This window comes from Muntiacus reevesi, chromosome 22 (genome assembly GCF_963930625.1).
Source record: "Muntiacus reevesi chromosome 22, mMunRee1.1, whole genome shotgun sequence".
NCBI classification, from domain to species: domain Eukaryota; kingdom Metazoa; phylum Chordata; class Mammalia; order Artiodactyla; family Cervidae; genus Muntiacus; species Muntiacus reevesi.
In genome coordinates this window covers 272203-295867 of record NC_089270.1, presented here as the reverse complement: position 1 = coordinate 295867, position 23665 = coordinate 272203, and the positions used below count along the sequence as shown (strand labels likewise).

The 23665-nt window shown below is 60.4% G+C and overlaps 1 protein-coding gene across 3 annotated transcripts in view; it reads left to right on the top strand.

The window, feature by feature from the left end:
• The window catches only part of GAK (cyclin G associated kinase), a 47706-nt gene that overhangs the window by 20692 nt on the left and 3349 nt on the right, over positions 1 to 23665 (top strand). For 2 of the 3 annotated variants that reach the window (XM_065913987.1, XM_065913989.1), the window contains 15 exons: positions 507 to 564; positions 1970 to 2093; positions 8910 to 8959; positions 9554 to 9702; positions 10001 to 10123; positions 10888 to 11021; positions 13732 to 13926; positions 14292 to 14409; positions 14727 to 14806; positions 17915 to 18108; positions 18534 to 18677; positions 18765 to 19157; positions 19345 to 19518; positions 20064 to 20174; positions 21182 to 21298. In XM_065913987.1, coding sequence (XP_065770059.1) covers positions 507 to 564; positions 1970 to 2093; positions 8910 to 8959; positions 9554 to 9702; positions 10001 to 10123; positions 10888 to 11021; positions 13732 to 13926; positions 14292 to 14409; positions 14727 to 14806; positions 17915 to 18108; positions 18534 to 18677; positions 18765 to 19157; positions 19345 to 19518; positions 20064 to 20174; positions 21182 to 21298 — 2164 coding nt within the window. The remainder of the gene's footprint in view (positions 1 to 506; positions 565 to 1969; positions 2094 to 8909; positions 8960 to 9553; positions 9703 to 10000; positions 10124 to 10887; positions 11022 to 13731; positions 13927 to 14291; positions 14410 to 14726; positions 14807 to 17914; positions 18109 to 18533; positions 18678 to 18764; positions 19158 to 19344; positions 19519 to 20063; positions 20175 to 21181; positions 21299 to 23665) is intronic. The other variant, XM_065913988.1, reaches the window with a different exon arrangement.

Genomic DNA, 23665 nt, shown 5'->3' with positions numbered 1-23665 from the left:
TAAGAATGCTCAGAAACTTTGGAAGAGACTTCAGAGAACTTTTGCGTAGCTTGTAGAGAGTGGACGCGGAGCTGCAGTTGCTCCGGCTGGGAGAGCGCGCGGGAGTGGGTTCGTCTGGGCCCGTCGCGGGGAGCCTCAGGTCTCCAGGGCGGTTGTGTTACAACGGCAGCTGACGCGGCCTCGGGCTCAGCCCCCGGGACACACGCTGTGCTCTCTGGCCGCGCTTCGTGGCGGTCATCCCGCCTGAGCCTCCATGGGTCCCGTGCTGTGTCCTGTCTACGACAGGGCCTGCGGCCTTGGTGGGTGGGGTGGGTTCACGTCTGCTGCCTGTGTTGTGAATGGAGGTGTGTGCCTGGGTGGTCCCACGGATCAGCCCTGGGGTCCAGGACTCGTTGGGACCCTAGGGGGGTCCTTGGTGGTTCTGTAACGAGCCAGGTGGAGGAGGGTGGACTTGGTGGGCGACGTGTCCCGATTGCCTGGCCTGACGCGAGTTTGCACCTTTCCAGCTCCTGGAGCAGAATGGAGGCTATGGGCATGCGGCCCCTCCTGGCTCCACGGGCAGCGGTGAGTATCCCCGGGACCCCGGTTCACGATTCCTGAGCCGCTCCTAGACTCAGCAGGGCTGTTCCTTGGTGAGGCTCAGGACCAGCGTGGGGGCCAGAGGCCGGACACCTGCCTTCTGCCCTGCCCGCCATCGGGGCAGCCTGGGTCCTCTGAGCCCCAGCCTTGCCCGAGGGGCTCTGGGGGGACTGCCTGTAGGCTGCCTCAGCCTTGGGTCCCCGGGGGACTGGGTGGCCACAAGGGTCTCCAGCGAGAGTGGCCCCTGCCCGGTCAGATGCGGGGGCTCCTTGAGGCCAGCCCACGGTGACCCCGGGGGTGGCCCCGGAGGAGGTGTGTGAGGGAGCAGAGCTGCTTTGTGGGGACCACAGGGGCCGCGTCTGCTCACTGTGAGGATGGCTTGGGTGGGGAGGTGGGTCTGACAGGGGGCAGGGGGCCGGTGGACTTTGTTCACGGCTCGGCCGTGTTTGCTGAGAGGGTTGCTGTTGATCTGCTAGTTAGCCTGGGGGTTCTGGGGGCCGGTGCAGCCAGCCCTCAGTGTGGCTGCCCCGGAAGGTTCCAGACACGCCTCTGCCCTATGTCTCCAGGGCCATCCCTACCTCACTGTCAGGGTCATGCTGCCACTCGTCGCCTCCAGGGCTGATGCTGGCAGCTGGCCAGCCCGTGTCCTGGCTCCTTGTCCACCAGAATGGCTCTGGCTCAGCTGCCTCCTTGGGGCACAGTGTAGGGGGCCGCTTCGAGGTGCCTGGACAGACACGCCACGTGCGTACGGTGCCTGGCAGAGGGCTGGCGTAGGTGTCACACACGCATTGCCCCTGGATCCAGAGGCCACAGGCCGCCCCTCACGAGTGCGTGTGGAGCCTCCTTTCCGTCCTCACCCCGACTTGTGCACTCACGACCGCGGTGTAGTCGTGCCCTGGACCCTGGTCTCGGGGCCTTTGTGGGCCGCTGCTCCGGCCTCGTCAGGGCGGCCGCTGGGGGCCTGTTGCCCTGCAGACCAGCAGAGCGGGGGGCCGCCGTGGCCTTCCTGTGCCGCGAGTGGCCCTGCTCCTGCCCCCTCCTCTCCCCTCTCCTCCCCACGCATCTGCAGCCTGCGTCTGTGGGCGTGTTCGTACCTTGCGTACCAGCCTGGTCACCCCCGCTGGGCTCCAACGTGTTTGTCAGAGACAGGGTCGCTACTGGTGTCCAGCAGGCGCTGGGAGCGAGTTGGGTGAGTGTCTGGGACATGGGAACAGCCTCACGCGCCTAAAGGCTCTGGCCTGTGGGTGTAGCCAGGCTCTGCTCTGGGTCATTTCTACCCAGTTCATTCTCGCGCCGGGGCATGGAACACAGGTGGAGGATGCCGGCCCAGGCTGAGGGACGTGCCTGCTGCGGCGCCCGGGCTTCTGGACACGTCTGTCTCTGCCTGCAGGTCTGGTGGTCGCTGAGTACGAGCAGCCTTATGGCGGGTTCCTGGACATTCTGCGTGGGGGCACCGAGCGCCTCTTCACCAACATCAAGGACACCTCCTCCAAGGTCATCCAGTCCGTTGCTAAGTGAGTTAAGGATGCACGGGCACATGGGTTCTCTGCTGTGTGATTTTTGAAGCCTTGGGTGCGGACCTGCATCCAGACGTGCAGAACCCGCACTTACGGCCGAGTGAGCGTGCGTGCTCAGCATCAGCCTGGCCCCCCTACGCGAGTTCAGGCGCCCCCACATGCCTACCCCCGCGCTGGAGGCCATGCACACCGGGTCTCGGCCGCGTCTCTCCTGAGGCTGGCCCTGTCCACGGAGACGGCGGCCACGCACACAGCCTGCTTGTGCTGTCCTCCGAGAGGTCTTGGCTTTGACCAGGGAGCAGCAGGAGTCAGATTCTGTCTGACACGCGCTTGCCTCACTGGGGCAGGGGCGGCCTGTGTGTCTGTGCTGTGAGCCGCTGGGTAATGCAGCCCTCACACAGTCATGCAGGCCTCACTTGTCTTCTCTGTGCCGTGGTCGTTATTGCACGCCCACGGCTGTTGGGGACACAGGCGGGGGCTCACGTGCTCGTGCATGAGTGTGAGTTGGCGTGTGCGTGCACGCATGTGTGTTGTGTAGGTGGACGTGGTGGCGCCCCAGTGCTTTACCTCTGACGTGACCGTGTGGGCTGAGAGGAGCGTGGTGTCTACCGAGCGCGGGCCCTGGCCGGCAGGTGCCTGCACCCCTGCGCGGTGAGGCCCTTTGTGCTGCCCGGGCTGCACCTCATTGCCAGCGGGAAGGTCAGAGGCACATCTGTGGGTCTGGTACCTGGCTGCCCAGAGTCCTGTCCACAAGAGGCGACGTGGCCGTCGCGGGCCGGAGGGCCCTGCTGTGGGCGGGCAGAGGACCCTGCCCGGGGCCTCCCCGTCAGCTGTCTGTGCTGCCGCGTCCCGGGAGCGGAGGGTGCCCTCGCATGTGGTGGCTGCCCCCAGCCTGCAGCTCCCCCTGCACTTCCACTGACGAGGTGCCCACGGCCACACTCACATCCTCCTGTCTTCTTCCCAGTGGGGTTCGTTGTGGGGTCTTGGGTGGACCCGGCGGGAACAGCAGGCTGACAGCTGTCAGCAGACTTGAGAGAAGCCACCCGGCCTTGCTGGGAACCGAGTTCCCACGAGGCTGAGGTGCACGCCCGTGGGGGCCAGCCTTGCTGGAAGCCCCTCTGAGCACCAGGGCCAGGTGGGTAACTGCTTCCTGCCCGGGATGCCCCGGTGCTTGCGAAGCTGGTTTAAGGTACGGGCCTGAGCGCGCTTGTCTAGGGCCTCCATGCTGAGGCCTGGCACAGTGATGACCCTGGACGTGACCTGTCACTGCACGCCCCACAGCAGGGCCAGGACAGGGTGGACGGGACCTCAGACTCTCCCTGAAAGCAAGGAGGCCCCTCCCCACACAGGGCAAGACCAGATGTGGGGACCCAGCTCTGGACGCTGGCTGGGGGAGGGGTATCCCTGTGGCCACCGGCTCGCAAGTGTGCGGGGAGCACACCCTGGGCCTGTGGGCCTCGACCCCCAGGCGGGCAGATGGTCTGCAGGGAACGGCCTTCGCCCTGTGGGTCAGACAAGTGCAGCAGCCACGATGCTTGAGCTCGCCAGGGGCTTTCTCCAGGTCTGGCACAGGGTCCAGTCAGGGCCTGGTGACAGGGCCCCTCCAGGGCCACTCCACTCTGGGTCTGCAGGCGGGGCCCTTTCTCGGGGTGTGTGAACCCGCCCTGTGGCCTCTGGCTCGCAGTCCTGATCCTGAGCTCCTGCCCGTCTGTGGTCTCTTGTTTTAGGCCCAGGCCCCACATGTGCACATGTCTGTGTTCTCTTGTTGGTTTCTCAGTGGCTTTAGGCGCAGGCCCCACAGGTCAACGCGTCCCAGGCCCCACATACCAGGTTCTCACGGCCACCTCCGCCAGGCGCCCTCAGTTCCCAGTGTGGTGTGTCTGACCTGCCCACCCCTGTGCTGGTGCCCTGGTCCCTCACAGGGGCAACGGGGTGCGTGGCCGGGCTGTGCCAGCCGCCCCAGCACTCAGCGTCCTATGTGCAGCCTCTGGGCCTGGGACGCAGACCTCCGGCCGCGTATCCATGTGGACTGCTGCTCCGGCCTTTGCTCTGTTTCCTGACGGTGTTTGTTTCTCCCGCTGACTTTGTGTCGCACGCTATAGACTGTGAACGTAGTGAACGTGGCCGGCACTCTCCACGCTTGCTGCCGGCATCACTTGGGCACAGGTTTGTCCACACTCCCTCTGTGCCCTCCGTCCTCTGCCGTGGAGGCCTATCCTGCCTGGCTTGTCAATAGAGCGGGCCTGCCCTGGCGTTCCTGTGGTCGGGACTCTGTGCTTTCACTGCCATGGGCTTGGGTTCTGTCCTTGATCAGGGAACCCCACGGTGCAGCCAGGGGGAAAAAGAAAGACACACTGTAAATGTTTCAGTATACTGGAGATGTAGCTTTGATGGCGATGTGGTTGCAGGTTTGGCTTTCTGATGCACCTGGACCTTCCTTTGGGGACTTTGCTCGAGCCCTGCTCAGCCCCCCCCCCGCACAGGAGGCGGGCACCCCCTCTGCCCACCCGAGGGCGTCAGCTGCCCTCACTCAGCTCTGCTTGATGTGCGGTTGGGAGTGAACCTGTCACGTTGCTGTGTGGTCTCTGAGGGTGTGGCGTGTTCTCCACCTCATGGTTTGTTTCAGGACAGCCAGTCTTCAGGGGCTACCTCTCTTGGTGGCTGCATGGTGCAGGCAGGGGTCGGGGGTGGGCGGTAGCGAGAGTGACCGACCCACCCAGGCTGGACCTGCAGAGGGAGCCCCCCGCCCTCCGCCAGTGAGGAAGACTGAAGCAGTAGACTGCAGTGGAGAAGTCGGCTGTCTTTAAGTTTGGGGGAATTCACATTTTAGAGGTCATGTCGCTCCTCAGTTCATCTACAAATTCTTTGCTTTAAAAATGAAAATCCTGATGTTGCCACAGATTCTGATCCCAAAATTCACATGTAAGTTACCCAAAATTGCCAACAGTGTTTTTAAAAGTAAGAACAGAGACAAACCTTATTTTATGTCAATTTTTTTCAAGCATCTGTTGTTAGATGTGTTTAGACTCATCCATGACACGTACTTAGGGAGGGGTGGTATGAAACATGAGCTGTGAGTCTGAAGAAAATAACAGATTAACGAGTGTATGTTGCTGAGATCATGGGTATGTGTCAAAAAAGAAAAAATTGGATCTCGTATAATAACAGCAAGATATAGTAGATCTGATCTGTTAACAGATCTGATCAAGAAAAGCCATTTCTTAGGAAAAGCTGATAAAATATGAAGAGATGTTTTTATAACACCAGAGTAAGAAAGATTTCTTAAATGTGACCAAAAGCATATAAACCTTGGAGAAGTGGTTAATAAATTTAAATGACTCAAAAATTCTCTGTTCCTTGAAAAAGCACATTTCTTTAACAAGAGAACGTGGCAGTGGATTGGGAGTTAATACGTTCAAACTGTGTGAATCATGACTAGTATCCGTAGGATTATAATAAGTTTCCCGCGAGGCTCAGTTGGTAAAGAACCCACCTGCAATTGCGGGAGACCTCGGTTCGATCCCTGGGTTGGGAAGATCCCCTGGAGAATCCCACGGACAGAGGAGCCTGGCGAGCTGCAGTCCATGGTCACAGAGTCGGTCATGACTGAGTGACTTAGCGCATGGAGCTTCATGGCTTCCCAGGTGGCACTAGAGGTAAAGAACCCACCTGCCAATGCAGGAGACAAAAGAGACGGGGCTTCGGTTCCTGGGTCAGGAAGATCCCCTGGAGGAGCACATGGTAACTCACTCTAGTACTCTTGCATGGAGAATTCCCTGGACAGGAGAGCCTGGCTGGCTGTATCATCCATGGGGTCGCAGAGAGGTGGACGTGACTTGGTGACTAAGCAGCAAAACGAAGTGTGACTAAACACAGAAGAGGCTCAGCTCCGTGCTGCTCGTAGACCGCATCGCTAGGTTGTGACCGCATCGCTGACCCACTCTGACAGTCTGTCAGTTGGTGCACGTCGGTCAGCGGTGCATGCACTGTGTGCATATCGGCTCACAGGCCAGCCTCACTTCCCTGCATTTCTCACACAGGCAGGTCTGTGCCAGCCCCACGTCCGCGAGTCTGTAGGCACCTTTTCCCAACAGCATCTGTTCACGTTGTGTCTCCACGTCCCATTTGGTAGTTCTTGGAACACTTCAGATGTCTCGTCATTATTGTATGTGTTGTTGTATCTGTGATCAGTGAGCAGCCTTCCGTGTTGCTATGAGACCTGCTGAAGGGCTTGGACGACAGTTAGCGGTTTTTAGCAATGAAATATTTTTAATTGAAGGGATGGCACTGTGTTTTGGGCATAACAGACCCCAGAGTAATGTGAACATAACTAATACGCGCTAAAGTCTGCATGGCTCGCTTTGCTGGGTCCCAGCTCACTGCGGGGGACTGGAGCCGAGCCTGCCGTGTCTCCACAGCCCCTGGGGTTGGATTAGTAGGGATGAAGCACAAGCTGGAATCAAGCTTGCCAGAAGAATTATCAATAACTTGAGATACGCAGGTGACACCACCCTAATGGTGTAAAGCAGAGAGGAGCTAAAGAGCCTGTTGATGAGAGTAAAAGAGGAGAGTGAAGACGCTGGCTTCAAACAGCACATTAAAAAGCAGAGACGTTACTTTGCTAACGAAGGTCCATCTAGTGAAAGCTGCGGTTTTTCCAGTATCAGGTATGGATGTGAGAGCTGGACCACAGAGAAGGCTGAGCGCCAAAGAACTGATGCTTGTGAACTGTGGTTGGAGGAGACTCCTGAGAGTCCCTTGGACGGCAAGGAGATCCAACCAGTCCATCCTAAAGGAGATCAACCTTGAATATTCGTTGCAAGGACTGATGCTGAAGCTTCAATACTTTGGCCATTTGATGCGAAGAGCTGACTCCTTGGAAAAGACCCTGATGCTGGGAGAGTGAGGGCTGGAGGAGAAGGGGATGACAGAGGATGAGACGGCTGGGTAGCATCACCGATGCGATGGACATGCGTTTGAGTGAGCTCCAGGAGCTGGAGAAGGACAGGGAAGCCTGGAGTGCTGCAGGCCATGGGGTCGCAAAGAGTGGGACACGACTGAGCGACTGAACAACAGCCGTCTGTTTTCTAGTCCTTGTTGCTTTCTTGTTCTTAGTTTGTTTGTTTTTCATTCTTTTTCTGTTTTTTGTGGTTTTAATTGAACCTTTTCTGTGACCCCATTTTCTCTCCTTGCTCACCTCACCACTTAAACACCCTTTCTTTGCTGTTCTCAGTGGTTGCCCTGGCGTGTGCAGCTCCAGCTAACCCAGGTCTGCTTTCAGACAGCATGCTATTCCTGACTTCACAGTGTGACAGAAACCCTACGACTACCTTCCTGTCCCCACGTCACTGCTGTTCATATCTCCTCAGTTCTCGAGAACGGGGTCTCGGGGTACAGAGCCTGGCTGCTGGTTTTTCTCCCAGCACTGCAGACGCCTGGCTTCACTCCTGGCCTGTGCGGTCTCTGGGGTGAAGCCACAGGCGTAATTCTCACCGCAGGCCCCTATAGGTGGTGTCCCCTGCCCCGAGCTTCTTTCAGGATCTTGTTTTTATCTTTGATTTTTCTGGAAGTTGAAACTGACATGCCCTAGGGTAGTTTTTCTGGCATTTGTCCTGCTGGATGTTCTCTGGGCCTCCCGGTTCTGTGGTTTGTCTCTGACGCTGATTTAGGGAAATTCTCAGTTAAAATGTATGGCGTGTCTTCTGTTCTTCCCTCTCTTCTCCTTTTGGGGTCCCCGTTATGTCACAAGCTCACTCCACAGACCTTGGATGTTCTATGCTGTCCTCCAGCCTGTTCTCTTGGCTTTTGGGGATTCTGTCAAGATCTAGCTCAGAGGTTCCTCCTCAGCCATGTCCAGTCTACTCAGCATCAAAGGCAGCCTTCTTTTCTGCTCAGGGCCTGCACCTCGCGTTTCCTTCTGGCTCTCCCTTAGAATTCCACCTCTGTGCTCACTGTCTGACCTGCACACTGCCTGCTTTATCCGTCAGCGCCCTCAGCACACCAGCCCCGGCCGTTCCTGGTTTTTTCGGCTGCTGGGTCTTCCTGCATGGGCTTTACTCTTTTGCGCCAGGGAGGGCTGCCCTCCCGCTGCGGTGCGCAGGCTTCTCCTGGCGGGCGCTTCTGCTGTTCCGAGCACAGGCTGCAGCCCCCGGTTTCCAGAGCAGAGGCTCAGCAGTTGTGGCACTTGTGATGCACGGTCTCGGTCGCTCCGCATCATGTGGGATCTTCTCAGATCAGGAATTGAATCCTTGTCCCCTGCATTGGCAGGCATGTTCTTTACCACTGAGCCACCAGAGAAGCCCCCACCCCAGCTGTTTTAAGTTCCCAGTCTGATAACTCCAGCGTCCCTGCCATGTCTGGTTCTGATGCTTGTTCTGTCTCTTTAGACTGTTTCTTGCCACTCGGCACCTTGTAATTGTTTAGCCAGACATGATGTACTGAGTCAGAAGCTCTGTCTTCATTTTTGTTGTCATCTCTCTCCCAAACCCTCTCTCAGTGCCCACCTTTAGTACTGAGAGGATAAAAGTCCTTCCTGTCGGGTCCTGCCTCCCCCTCGCGGTTTATAATTTCTCCTTCACCTCATAGGTAGATGTCACTCCACACATGCACAGGCACGTGTCTATTTTGTAGGCAGATGGCACTCCACACGTGCACATACACGCGTGTGTGCAATCACCCAGGCACGTGCGTGCACGCTGACAGGCTGCAGCCTGAACCCTGCAGCCTCTCCAGGACTTGCTTCAGTCTCGGCTCTCACGAGTTAATGGTAGAAATTTCGTGTAATAACCAAGTTCCCTTTGTTCTTAATTCCAGCTATGCGAAGGGAGATCTGGATATTTCTTACATCACGTCCAGAATCGCAGGTACGTTTGCCAGCTTTAGTCGTGAGGACGTCTTCTGGTTCTTTCCTGTCTGGTGACGTGTGCCAGGTGCCGGCCTCGGGTGTCCATCCCTGCGTCCAGTATGCCCCCAGGCCCTGCAGCCGACAGTCCTGTGTCAACCCAGGACCCCGGTCAACCTCCCCACCTCTGATCTGGAACGTTCTGGAATGCTGAGGTCTTCAGAGAAGTGATGTGAGGCCACCCATATTAAGTCCAGACGCTTGGAGACCCTGTGGTGCTTCGGGCTATGTAGAGATTGATGTAGAGATTGAGTCTCAGGAGGGTCTCGGGGGCACTGTCCAGGGATCCCTGGGGATCTGATGAGCAGCAAGGCAGGGCCTAGGGGCCTCTGATCCCCCCTTCTCAGGACTGCCGTACTGCTGGTCCAGCAGCCGCGAGCAGTGGGGCCTCACACAGCTGACCGTCCGGCCCATGGCTGGAGAGGCTGCAGAGGCCTCCGATCCCCCCTTCTCAGGACCGCCGTACTGCTGGGCCAGCAGCCGCGAGCAGCGGGGCCTCACACGGCTGACCGTCCGGCCCACGGCTGGAGAGGCTGCAGGGGCTCCTGTCTTTCAGTCATGTCGTTCCCGGCGGAGGGTGTGGAGTCGGCCATCAAGAACAACATTGAGGATGTGCGGCTGTTCCTGGACTCGAAGCACCCAGGCCGCTATGCCGTCTACAACCTGTCCCCGCGGACCTACCGGCCCTCCAAGTTCCACAACCGGGTGAGCAGCAGACTCATGCCGATGCTTAGGGTCCACCCTGCACACCGCCTGGGTGGCGGGGGGTGGTTTCTCGAGGATCTCAGAGTCACTGAGCCCACAGTGCCTCCAGAGGGGGGACAGGCCCACACAGTGTCCTCTGCTGTCACTCAGCTCGTGGAGACAGCGTGGACGCAACAGCCTCTGCAGCTTTGGCCGTGTCCGCTGGCTCCCGAGTCCTCTGCACGCCCAGGGCGGGGGGTGTCGGGTTGTGTGGGGAGGCCCATGTCAGCACCCCGCTGGTGAGCCGCCCTCCCTGCAGGTCTCCGACTGCGGCTGGGTGGCCCGGCGGGCCCCGAGCCTCCGCAGCCTGTACAGCCTCTGCAGGAACATGCACGGCTGGCTCCGCCGGGACCCTGGCAACGTCTGCGTGGTGCACTGCATGGTGAGCAGGCCAGGCTCCCCAGGCACGCCGGGCAGAGGGGGCCTCCAGACTCCCGGGTGGTGGCACTGGGGGCCACAGGAGTGACCGTCTGAGCGGGCTCTTCGGGGCTCCTCGCTGAGCCACACACCGCTCCTGGCAGTGGCTCTGCTCCGGCCTGCGGCCGTGGCGCAGGCCTGGTGCCCCAGGGTGGGTCCAGGCATCCCAGGGCAGCAGACCTTGGAGGGAATAGAGGCTGTCGGGGAGGGTGGGGGTGCAGGCCCTGCACCTGCTGTGTCCATACCTGGGTCCCCTGGCAGCAGGGCTTCTGGCAGAAGACTGTCCTCACGGGGGTCTTCCTGCCTCTTTGGTGGAAGACGGTGGGTCCCCTCGTGTAGCACCCGTGTGCAGAGGCTGGTCTGCCTCCTGGGACTCTGTGTCTGACCCTCTTCTGGGACTGAGGGTTTGTGGACATCCTGTCCAGCGGAGTACCTGCTGGAACCTACCCTTGGAGGTTAGCACTGCCATCCTGGTGTTGGTGACGTCAGGCAGGAGTGACGATGGGGGTTCATGAGAGTGCCCGTGGGTGGCCGGGCGCAGAGGTTGGGTGGGGACTGTGAGGGTGAGCAGTGTGTGGTCTGCCGCCTCAGGCCTTCTGCTGTGGAGCCCTGCATCCCTGCCTCAGGTGGGGTTTCCTTAGCCCCCCAAGGAGCCCCGACCCTAGGCAGAAGCCCTGACTGTTTTCGGGGAGTGAGCGCCGCCCGCACACGCCCCGTGCTCTGTCCTAGGATGGGAGGGCGGCGTCGGCCGTGGCCGTGTGCTCCTTCTTGTGCTTCTGCCGGCTCTTCAGCACCGCGGAGGCTGCTGTGTACATGTTCAGCATGAAGCGCTGCCCGCCAGGCATCTGGCCATCCCACAAGAGGTACAGTGTCTGCTGTGGGGTGTGGGTGTGGCATCGGGGGGTGCAGTTGGGTGGCTTCATTTCCTGCCCCACCGGGGCCCTTGAGCAGTGCCTCTGTCCTTCCCAGTGTTGTGGCCTCTTGCTTGGTGGGCGGCGGGCATGTGGCCTGGTGGCTCCATTTCGCAGGTGGAGCGGCATCTGGGGGCTCTCTGGCCGCACATGAGGGCAGCACCCGCTCTGTGCTGTGTCCCCCGCATCAGAGTCTGTGAGACACGTGGGTTTCCAGGTTGTCTTTGCTGACTGCTTACATGAGATGGTTTCCTGGGGCTGCAGCTGGCCCCTGCCCACCCGCCCCCTTTCTGGGGCCACTGCTTGCGCCCAGACCAGCTTGTCTCGCTTCCATCCACCTCACAGCAAGAGGGCGCCTGGTGCTCTGCCTGAGGAGTCCCTGGGGAGGCTTCCCTCTTCTGTGGGGAGGGCTTGGAGCGTGGAGAGCTGGGGCCCTGACCCTGGGGGGAGACTGGGGAGCGTCCAGGCCGGTGAGGTGCCGCTGTGGGTATCGCTCTCGTTCGGGGTGGCTGCGTGGCCTGGATGGGGGGCTGGGGAGCTTGCCCTCTCCTGGCTTTTGGCCCAGCCTGTTGGCGCACTGCCCGGGCAGCACCTTGTTCCTTAACCCTGAGAGGGCTGGCCGCACCCTCGTGTCTTCTGTGTGGCTCCAGGTGGTGGGGGCTGGGGGTCCCATCCACTGCGCAGAAGGTGTAGGAGAGCAAGCGCTGGGCTGCCAGGCAGGCGTCTGACCCTTTCGGCACGGCAGCCTCCTGTAACGCAGGCGCGGCCAGGGCTCCGGAGCTGTGCCTGCAGCAAGGGCCCCGCTCAGGGCTGTGGTCAGAGCCAGCAGAGCGTTGCTGGTGTGTGCCTGGCCCCGGGCCCCCACTAGACTCCAGGCTGCTGCCCTGGAGACGCGCAAGGGTGGAGTGTCTGCCCCCTCCCGCCCGCAGCAACCAAAGAGCAGCTCCAGCTCTGAGCATACCTGCTCCACGCCTCGGAGAAGCTGTCTCGGAGGCTTCGGCTGGCCGCCAGCCCCAGGAGGGACGGGGGTCTCCAGCCCACAGGAGACGCAGGCGGGGGTCTGCACCCCAAGGACAGGTTGGCGAGGAAGGCTGCCACTCGAGAGGGCATGAGGTCACCCCGGGGACAGTCAGATGAGGTGGCCTTCACACGAGACTTGGAACCGTGCCGGAAAGTGTGGGGTTACTGGGCCGTGTTTGAGACTTTGACGAAGTAAGTGGGGGCTGGAGGTCGTGCGTGAGCAGGGAGGGAGCCTGTCAGAAGCTCTGTGCCCTGGAGGGGCGTAAATGCCATGGGGCCATGTCAGATGATCTGACAGACGCACCCCCGGGAGAGACGGAGTCTGAGGAGGTCCTGAGGATTCCCCCAAGTTAATGGAAGAGCTCGAGCCTCAGACACCCGGAGGGCACAGCAAGGTTCAGGACAAACCAGAAGGCACGCCTGGGCCGCCGAGAGCCACCACGGGCGCTCTCCCTGCGGCCAGTGTGGGTGCCAAGAGTGAGCTGAGGGCACGAGGGGAGGCCTGGGACGTGCTCGGGTGACCCAGGAGCTTGTGACAGGAAGCTAGGGCCGGGGAGCGGGTGGTTGTTGGGAGCCGCTTCATGGCACCTGTGGGCCTGTGCCTGGCCCTCATAGAGGTGGGAGGGGGTGTGCAGGCCATGCCCAGAGGCCGGAACTCGTGGCCGTGTCGCCCGCCCGCTCTCACTGCCCAGGCTGCCTGCTTCTCTCAGCGTCACCTCTGAGACAGTCCACTCCTTGGGTCTTAAGTGCTTCCCAGCTCACTCAGGCTGTGGACGTGGCTCACGGGTCCTGGCTTCTTGCTGTTGGTGAAAGGGGCCCAGGTCTCCTGGCACGCGGCTGTCCTACCACAGCTGTCGGGAGTGGTGAGAGTGCTCTGGGAACGTGCAGTGTGACGGTTGTGGGTTCAAATTCAGTCGTGGCCCCTGGGAGGCAGGGCCAGAGATGGCAGCGCCACAGAGAGGGGGCGGTGCCTCAGGGAGGGGGCGGCGCCACAGAGGGCCGTGCCAAGCAGAAGGGGTGGAGCTGCGCAGAGGGGGCGGAGCCTCGGGGACAGGCGGTGCCACAGCGGGGGCGGAGCCATGGAGCCATTGAAACAAAACGAGCTGCAGGAGCAGATTGCAGATTCAGAGCAGGACGCGGATGGTCTCGGTGGCCAGTTGAGCAAGTCGGCGGGTCAGATCAGAGCCACAGCATGTCCCACGACAGAAACGCACCTCGGAGCTCTCGTAAAGGCCCAGTCTGGGCCCTTAAATTGCAGTAGGTTGAGAACAATAGAAGTCACGTGAAACGCGTTCCCAGGCCATTGAGTTAATCCAGAAACCAGGACAGCAGATGTTTCCAAGGGAAAAGACCTACTTCTGAGTAGCCATGAGTCAGAGAGGAAGTCTCAAGGGAAATGTAAAGACATTTTGAACTGAGTGAAAATCACATCTGATTCACTAGATGATACTAGAACATTGCTTTGAAGGGAATTTCACATGAAATGCTTACATGTGATTGGAATAAGGTTGATATCCTGATGGGCTCCAGAGACAAGGAACATGCATGTGATGTAGCGAGTGGGCTGCACGTGGAGCACATGAATAATCGCCGTGGGCCGAGTATGGAGCACACGTGAACCGGCTTGCCTCCTGCCCTCCAGGTACATCGAGTACATGTGCGACATGGTGGCTGAGGAGCCCGTCACGCCCCACAGCAAGCCCATCCTGGTGAAGGCCGTGGTCATGACGCCCGTGCCACTCTTCAGCAAGCAGAGGAGTGGCTGTAGGCCCTTCTGCGAGGTCTACGTGGGGGACGAGCGTGTGACCACCACATCCCAGGAATACGACAAGATGAGGTGGGCTCGGGCACAGCCCCTTCTGTCTTCGCAGCCTCGTGCTCCAGGAGCTGTGGGAGGCGCCAGTGCCCTGGGCATGTGGCCGGGTGGTGGACCTCGGGGCGGCAGGGCTGGGAGAGGTGGGCCTGGGTGGGGTGGGCTGGAGGCAGGGCTGGCGGGGCCCTTGGGGTTTCTCCAGGTCTTTGTGCTGAGTGGCTCCTTGGAAGTCATTTCCTAGAGCATCTTCCTGCCCAACCCCTGACATAATTTGGTGGAAAAATCACCAGGCAGGAGGAAACATGAACGCCATCTGCGGGATAGTCTTCGTCAGCATGTGCGCCTCTCACTTGCGTAAGGGAACTGTTTCTCTTGGTTCTGTCCTCCAGAGAGTTTAAAGTTGAGGATGGCAAAGCCGTCATCCCCCTGGGCATAACCGTGCAGGGGGATGTGCTCATCGTCATCTACCACGCGCGCTCCACGCTGGGAGGGAGGCTGCAGGCCAAGGTAAGGGGGTGCCAGCGGCCCTGGGCTCACGGCGAGCTTGGCCCTTGGTGTGGTGAGAGCCCCAGCCCCGCCTGTGTGGCGGAGCCAGTCGGCAGCCTGAACCTGCCCTCGATGCGGCCCCGAGGGCCTGCAGGGCTGTGGCCTGGGGCTCCCCCGTGGGCCCGAGGTGCTGCTTGTCAGCAGAGGCGTCACCCTGATGTCTGTGTGTCCCACCACCTGGAGCCCTGCCCGGGGCTTTCATTCCCTGGGACCCGTGAGAAGCCTGGCGGAGCCCCCACCCAACCTGAGGACGGCTGCTCCTGTGCTTCCTCCCGCAGATGGCGTCCATGAAGATGTTCCAGATCCAGTTTCACACAGGGTTCGTGCCTCGGAACGCAGCTACTGTGAGGTTTGCCAAGTATGTTGGCGCTGCACCGTGGGGGGATGAGAGGGGTTGGGGCACAGACACCTTCACTCCGGGTGGGGTACAGACGAACGCCGCAGGGTGGAGACTGGCAGGGGCCCCAGGGGCTCCTGCAGGAAGTGCCACTGCTTGTGGTGATGGCTCGGGGAGGCTCCCAGCGTCAGTGGTGTGGCCTCTCGTGTTTCCACGTGTTGTTGCTCCTTTAAGAGCCTCAAGGCACATTCTTGTCTGTCAGTGTGTTTTCACGTTGATTCCTCGAGTTCTGTATTATGTGACAATGAGACGGATGAGGAATGTCACATCTTTAGGTCTCAGGTTTTTTCTCCTTCAGGGAGGGTGGCTCAGGGCTTCCATAGGCCTTGCTTCCTGAGACATGTCTCTTCAGAAGCCAGGTGATGAAGAAGACTGAGCAGAAGGCCTGCGTCTGAGCTGGGGGTGGCGTGTACTGGCTGGCTCGTGTGTGCAGGGAAACACAGGGCTCTCACTGCAGGACCGGGGTGGGTAAACAGGAGCAGGTGTGACTTGGGGGCTGTGGAGCGTCACAGCCGGAACTGAGAGTCCAGCTACACGTGTGATAGCGGAGTAGACACGGGAACGTGGTGGAGGTGGGGAGTCTAGCGCAGGGGAAGGTTGGGCGGCCTTTGGAGCCCGAGGAGAAGAGGATGCGGTGGAAACAGTGCTGGAAGGACCACTGACCAGAAATTCTCACACTGATGTGGAAGACATCAAACCATAGAATCAAAACTGGAAAAACTGGAAACAGGGACTTCTCTAATGGTCCGGCGGCTAAGACTCAAAGCTCCTAATGGAGGGGGCCTGTGTTTGATCCCTGGTCAGGGAACTAAAGCCCGTGTGCTGCAACTGAAATTCCAGTACAGCCAAATAAAAAACAAACTGGAAACAGCAAGCAGCTCTAAGGAGGAAGGGATGTGGTTAAATTGCCGAAAACCGAAGATGACCTTTCCAGTGCCCCCAGGGTGGCCTTCAAAGTAAGGAGACCGGCAGCTGATGTGCAGCCATGTGGTGGAGCCGACTCGCGGTCACTTACGGGAGGAGAGCATCACCAACTTGTAATTCCAAGTCTGGGGGATCGTCCTTCAAAAGTCACAGCCAGTCAGAGATGTTTTCAGGCAACGGAATGTTTGCGGCACGTGTGTAATGCGTGGACCTGCGGGGCTGTGTCCAGGACATGTAAGGAAGTGTGGGTTGAAAAGAGAAAGCCCCCATTAAAGGTGAGCAGGAGGATTCTGGTGCTTCAGAGGAATGGTGTCCACACGGCCTGTGAGCTCCTGGGTGGACCGCCACATCCCTTGTTGCCCGGGAAGCAGTTTAGGGCTGTGAAGGCGCCAAGGAACGTGCCGGGAGCCACGCAGAGTTAGCGTCTTCTCATGATGAGAACTCCTCGCGCTGAGAACCACTGAGCTCTCCGTCTCAGCGACTGTCACGCGCACAGTGAGGCACTGTTAGCCCTGCTCCCAGGCCTTAGTCCTAGTGGCTCCAGATGGGGAAGAAGCCCCAGTGCTGTTGGTGGTTGGGTGGTGAGTGAGATGTGGGGTCACGTCTGCGAGCCCTTGTGACTGCTCGGGCCTCCCGTGGGGCCCCGTGGCCCGAGAAGCGGCCTCCCCTGGGGGGGTGGTCCTGCTTGTGTCTGCAGAGACACTGGCTTATTACTCTGCGTGGACAGGGGGGCTATGCTTCATTGCGGGTTAGGCCCCTGGAAGTGGACTCATTGGTTAATGAGGAAAAAGACAAGTGGGTGCCTGACAGGCTGTTGAAAGAGAACACTTTTCAGAAGGACTCAGATTCCTTGGGGGGCCTCCTGTGACGGGGGTGGGGAGCAGGTGTGAGTGGGCAGGGCAGTCTGGGGTGAAAGCCAGTGCATTTGTTCCCTGCCCAGTGGGTGGGGCCTGGGCCCTCTAAGACCACGGCCCTTGGGGGCGCTGGGGGCTGCACCTCTGGTCACAGACCTCATTGTGTCCTCACTGGCTGCAGAGACCCTGGCCTGGGGGCCACTTCTGGGCTGGACCGGGCGGGGGAGGCAGGGTGGGTGGCCACCAGCATGGTGCTGGCAGTGGGCCCCGGGGCCCTCCCGCCCTGGAGCTGAGCTTTAGCAGCCTCATGCTCTCTCTGGGCTGGTCTCCACCTCGTGGACAGGCCCCTCCCCGGCCCTTCAGTGCGGTCGCTGTCAGGCTCCCTCTGTGTGCCCCGTGCCTTCTCCTCCCAACAGCCGACTGTCCCTGCATCGTCTTCTGGGTGTGCCCTGCCGGGACCCGAAGGAGAGCCCTGTGGCTGGGCGGCCGCTCTGCTTGCACCCACGTGGGCCTGGCCTCACCCCACACAAGCCCCCGGTGCCCCCAGCGCGCAGAGGGGGCCGTGGCCGTGAGGAATGGCAAGGACTGATCAGTGGTCGTCACACTGGGGTCACATGTGCTTGCTCACCCCGCGTTGTTGAGGCGCGATGCCTCAGGCCTTCGGGGACCCGTCCTTCCTGTTAGTCCCTCCTCTTGTCGCCTTACTGTTTTTGTACGCACACGCAGTGAGTAGCACAGAGACCAGCAGAGAATCAGCCGTGGGCCCCTGCCGCCTGGCTGAGGAACAGGTGGGGATCAGTGCCATCCTCTGGTGACCTCTGGGAGGAGCAGCGGATGGGAATTCCCTACAGGTGGAGGGCTGCTCAGTGAGCTGGCCGCTGCGGCCAGGCTGCTCCCGCCCTGCAGGGGTAGGTCATTGCCTCTGCAGCTCCCAGTGGTCTTGGTTTGTGGGCGTCTGTTCACAAGGGTTTTGCCAGGATGGATGGCATTGTTTTTGTTTGAACCTGCATTTTATGTTCTGAGGACCTGATCTGATTTGAATGCCAGGACCTGAGGGGTGACGGGAGCTGGGCTCTTGCTCTGAGAGGGTGGTTGGGTCTTGCTGCTCTCAGACCCCGCAGGCGCCTCTGATCCTTTGCTCGGTGGGGGCTTGCACATCCAGAGCTTGAGGCGTGGGCAGGCTGCCTGCCGAGAACACAGCCCTGCCCCACGCTTGCATCCTAGTGGACGTTGGTGTGACCCCTGAAGTGCCCATGGTCCTTCCTAACCTGCATCTGGTCTCCAACTGCAGGTATGACCTGGATGCTTGTGACATCCAGGAGAAGTACCCTGACCTGTTCCAAGTGAACCTGGAGGTGGAGGTGGAGCCCAGAGACAGGCCCGGCCGTGAGGCTCCGCCCTGGGAGGGTGCGGGCATGCGAGGGCTGAACCCCAAGATCCTCTTCTCCAGCCGGGAGGAGCAGCAGGATGTCCTGTCCAAGTTTGGTGAGATCCTGCATTGCGGGCACACCTACGGGGACCCCTGCAGAGGTCATCCTGGTGACCCCCTGTCCGCGGGGTCAAGGCGCTTCCTTCCAGAGCGCTTCTGAGCGAGTGCCGGAAGCCCGCTGGTGGTGACCCTGCAGCTCCCTTGGCCACGGCACAAGTTGCCTGAGTTCTTGGCTGGCTTTTTCTCCATTTTTCATGTGAGGTATAGCTAAGTATTCCTGAAAAGCACGTGCACCTCTTGTGTGCACGCCTGTGTGTGCATGGATATACATGTGTGCACATGTATGACCTGGGGTAGCCTCGGGCAGCAGTTATGGGCCCACGTCGGTTGCCCTGTGGGTTCTGGTCATGCAAGCTCTTCCCAGCCCTGGGCTTGGTCCCGGAGCCCTGAGTGGGGGGCCTGACACCCCCTCTTCCTGCAGGGAAGCCAGAGCTCCCCAGGCAGCCTGGGTCCACCGCACAGTACGATGCCGAGGCCGGGCCCACGGACGCTGATCCCCCAGAGGCGGACTCGCCTCACAGCAGCGTGGACGCCGACCACTTCCTACACACGCTGGACTGGCGGGGTGGGTCGGCGGGCCCGGCTGCCCCGCGGGGCTCCCCTCAGCGCCCCCTCATGCTGAACTGCAGCCGTCCTGCCATCTTCTTTGCAGAGGACCGAGACTCCACGACGGACCCGGAGGGTCCCCTGGCCGAGGAGGGTCCCTCTGCTGTGGCTGAGGATGGCTGTGTGAGCGAGCCGTCCGACGAGGAAGCCCCAACGCCCTCTGTGGAGAGTGGGGACACGGGTGACGAGGATGCGCCCGGCCCCGCTGCATCGCAGGAGGACAGCGTGGACCTCCTGGGGTTGCATGTGGAGGCGGGGCCCACGCCCGCCCCGCATGCCCCTGGCGGCCCCCCCAGCAATGCAGACCTGCTCAGCTGCCTGCTCGGGGCCCCAGATCCTGCTCCAGAGGGAGCTGCGGGGGGCCTGCTTGACGGGGACACAGCCCTGCTCTTTAGCAGCCCGGCCCCTGCCCCTTGCACACAGACCGCCGCCCCAGATGGTAGGTGCTGCTGCTGGGAGTGGTCTGCCGTTCAGGCACCTTGCACCATCGCGAGGCAGGCGCTGGTCAGCGCTGCCTCCCACTAGGGGCCCAGGTGCCCGGGGAGGGTTGTCCCGGCGTGAGTGCCATGGGCTGAGTGTGCCTGGCAGTGCCCGCGCTCACGCCCGCCCGCTTGGTGTCGCCGCAGCTGACCCATTCGGCCTGCTCCTGCTGCCACCCGACGCGGATGCCCCCCCCAGCTCGCAGCCCGATCTCTTCAGCGAATTCCTCAACTCAGACGCCTCGGCTGCCCAGCCTTCGCCCTTCCCCTCCACCCACAGTGCTCCACCCCCAGCCTGCGGCACTGACTTCCTGCATCTAGGTGAGGGCAGCCTCCGCTCCTGAGGGCGGACGGGCGGGCACGGCCACGGGTCCTGCCTTCCCCAGGACGGGGGCGCAGCCAGTGTCTGTGCCATACACCCTGCTGGGTTCAGGGGGGCGGGAGGCAGGTTTGGGGCCGTAGGTGTGTGGCTGGCTGCAGCAGGAGGAAGCCCCTGGAGAAACTCTCAGGTGAGGAACCTCTTAGACACTGGTCTCAGCACCACCCTCAGCATGTCCACTTGCTGACTCCGCACGCCGCATTCTCAGCCCGAGGGAACCAGTCAGAGGGCAGCCCAGAGGATGTGAGCACAGCCTGCGGGAGCTTGGGTGCCCAGGAGCTCCTGGGGGCCCCCTGCCCGGCTCACTGGTCTCCACCTCCTGAGGGCAGCTGTTGGGGTGCCAGTTCCCTCCCACCCGCCCAAGCAGGAGATGGGGGCGCCCCGCAGACGGCGCCTGTGGTCCGCCTGTCCCCGGGGCCTGAGAGTCCATGTGAGGCTGTGTGTCCGCCCTGCCGAGGACTCTTAGAGAGTGCTGCTGTTCTCCCAGGGGACCTGCCCTCTGAGCCCAGCAAGATGACTGCCTCTGCCAGCCACCCTGACCTGCTGGGAGCCTGGGACACCTGGGCCGAGGCGCCGGCCCCCACGCTGGCTGCAGACGGTTAGTGGGGAGACTGTGCCCACCCCAGGAGGGGAGTCAGGAGCAGGGCCCCAGCCCCTCCCTGCCACACCTGTGGCTGGTTCTGAAGTTAGTTTTTACCCCAGCTGTTCCTTGATGCCTCCTGCAGGGCCCCAGGGAGGCCGCAGGCTGTCCTGGTCTGCCCTCCTGGGGCTGGGAGGGCGTCTGGCCTCTCGTCACCTGTGTCCTCTAGGAGACCCCGTACTGAGCTGCTCTGGAGGCAGCGATGTGTGTGAGGCCATGACACATGCCCTGTCAGTTCTGTTCCTCAGCGGGCTGTGACTTTACAGATGTGTATGTGCATGCTAAGTCGCTTCAGTCATGTCTGTCTGTGACCCCGTGGACTGCAGCCTCCAAGGCTCTTCTGTCCATGGGGTTCACCAGGCAAGAATCCTGGAGTGGTTCCCATACCATCTAGGGGATTGTCCCAGCCCAGGGATCAGCCCGGGTCTGTGTGCTCTTCATCACTGCGCCACCGGGGACCCCCTTCACAGACGGGCCTCTGGCGGTCTGACGGGCTGTCAGTCCTTCCGGTTTGCTTTTCTTCATTGTGAGTGAGGTGGTTTATTGTTTTGTGTGGGTCTGGTTATTTATATTTCATTTGAGAACTGTTCTACGTTCTTTAGTTTTATGCATCAGAGAGTCACCTTTTTCTGATTGGTTGATGAGAGCTCTTTCTGAGCTTGTAATGACCTCACAGTGACTCCTCAGTGACCCAGGAGTTGGGGCAGGACAGTACTGAGAGTTAACGGAGAGCGTGGGAATGCGCACCCACACGTTGGGTGGGTTCCGAGGGGCGGTGGGGCAGGCCCAGATGGTTTGTACGGGCTGTTGGGTGAGCACCCCCGCAGAGCCTCAGGGGCAGCCCCGCTGTGTGTGTGGCCTTGTCCCACGTGAGGTGACTGCCAAGTGAGGCCTTCAGCATGTGAGCTGGGGCAGAGGCCGTGCCACTCCAGTGTGTGAGTTCTGATGCCCCTGCCCTTCTCCAGGCCCCTTCTTCTCTCCTGGAGACCAGCCGGCCCCTCCTGGCCTTTTGGCCAGCCAGACCAAGTGTCAGAGCCAGGACCCATTTGCAGACCTCGGTGACCTCAGTTCCGGCCTCCAAGGTAACCTGATGGCCACCTGAGGCACGTGGGGAGCACTAGGCCTCTCTGGGGGGTCTGCGTCCCCCTGAGGTATGTGGGGAGCACCAGGTCTCCCTGGGGGGGGGGCTCTGCGTCCCCCTGAGGTCAGCCTCGCCCGGTCCCCCAGGGCACAGCAACACCAGGAGAGGCCCCTCTGCCTCCTTTCAGGAGATTGTTGCCAAGACAACGCCGGGAGTTGCCCGAGCAGGCACAGGGCCTAGCCCCTCTGCCGGCTCCGTGCGGTGTGGGGGCCAGCTGGGGGCTGCCTCGGCCCAGGATGGTGGAACCTGCCTGCCCTGCTCAGGGGTGGGACTGGGGTGCAGAATTCACCACCGCTCACTGTCCTTTTTGAGAAGACCTCTAAGGACGCTGATCCTTTGGAGGCTGTGTGCCTGTCTCATCCCTTGGCAGTTGGGAGGCATGTGGAATTTTAGGTGAAAATAACATCCCCGGGCGCTTTCCAGAGTTTCACAAGGTTTCATTGTCTCCCTGAATGCATTCCTGGAACTGTGGGTGTGTCCTGGGCTTTCTGCCTCTATCCTGGGCTCTTTGAGGCAGGGCCATCCCGAGCCTCTCCGGCGCTGCCTGTGGTGGAAAGGACTTCTCAGGATCCGGGGTGCCCGTTCTCAGGGTAGAGCCCTACCTTCAGCCTGGCACTGTGACCCCAGACGTCCATCACACCCCACTCAGAAAACAGAGTCCTGCCTGAAGCTCACGGAGCTGAAAGGAGAAACAGACCCACATTCTGGCTGGAGAGCCCGGCATCCCTGTGTCAGCGCAGATGGAGCTGTCAGACGGAAGGCCAGTGAAGCCGTGGGGCTTCCACAGGACGCTGCCCGGCAGCCGGACACAGGTCCTCAGGCAGCCACGGGGAAGGCCATGTGCTGGGCCGTGAACGGCCCTCAGCTCCTCAGAACTGAGACCAGCAGAGCGTGTCGCTCCCTGACTGACAGAACCGAGGGAGAAACCGATGGCGGTGAGATAACCGAGAAATCAAGCGCTTCGAAATTGAATGACACCCTTCTGAATAACACAGGTTATGTGGGAAGTCTCAAGGGAAATAAAACTCTTGTCAAACAGAACGGAAGCACAACATAGCTAAACGTGAGGCATGCAGCTGAAGCAGTGCGGGAGGGAGACGTGTTTGGAAAAGAGGAGACGGCTTACTGGTATTATGAGTTCTCCGCTAAAGGTGTTTGTAAAGAAAAGCAAAGTAAACTTAGAGCAAATAGAAGGAAGGAAATGATGAAAAGCCCAAATCTGTGAAAAAGAAAACTAGAGAAAATGGGTTGGTCAAAAAGGTAGTTCTCTGAGAAGATTAGTAAAGCTGACAAATCTCTCCTAAGTTGGATTAAAAAGAGAGGTTAGCATGAGTTCTCCACAGAGCCTGGAGGTGCCAAAGGAAAGCAGACTCAGGCCTCAGCCCCACCCCCAGGCCTGCCGTGAGGGGGCCATGCCGGGGAGGCAGGTTGTTGGAGAGGGTCTGTAACCGTGACGAAAGTGAGCTCAGTCAGAAACCGTCCATGGAGATCTCTAGGCCCAGCTGGATTCACTGGAGAATTTTATGAAATGTTTAAAGAACTCACACCAGTTCTACATGATCTTTCTAGGAAGTAGGAAGAGGAGGGACTATTTTGCAGTTGATTTTATGAGGCTGATGCCAAAACCAGACAGAGACAATGCAGAAGAAAACCAGAGACCCCAGGGAAGCATCGCTCACAGAGACCAGCGCGAGAGCTCGCCACAGCCAGGCAGGGCTTGTCCCAGAAGGCACGACCAGCTCAACATCCTCAAACCCACAGGCACGGTCCACGTTAACTGGCTCTGGAGGGGAACTGTGTGATCATACCATGGTGCAGAAAACTGGCTCTGGAGGGGAACTGTGTGATCATACCATGGTGCAGAAAAGGTGTCCCCGGAGTCCAGCCCACTGTGGGGAGCACTCTTGACGGTGCTCTTGACAGACTACGGTGGCCCGTAGTCTGTAGACTTGAGCCGGCGCGTCTTCAGAGTCCTGCTGCCTGCCTCACGCTGGGTTTCGGAAGACTGCACGCTCTCCGGGGCTGACCCCGGCAGTGCACGCAGGTAGGAGAGGGGCAGAAGGGACAGGCAGTGTGGCCGTGTGCAGACAGCGTGCTGTTTGCCTGGGAAAGCATTTCAGGCCCCGGGGTGCGTTGAAGAGGGTCCCAGGATGCCGGAGGTCGGGGAAGGCCTAGTGAACAGGGAGACTAGCTCGCCTCCCAGAGACCAGTGAGGAGAAGGCTCTCCAGCAGTGGTCAAGGGGTCAGCTCAGTCCCCACCAGAATTCAGATGGACTCACTGTAGAATTTATCGGAGAGTTAGGGCAAG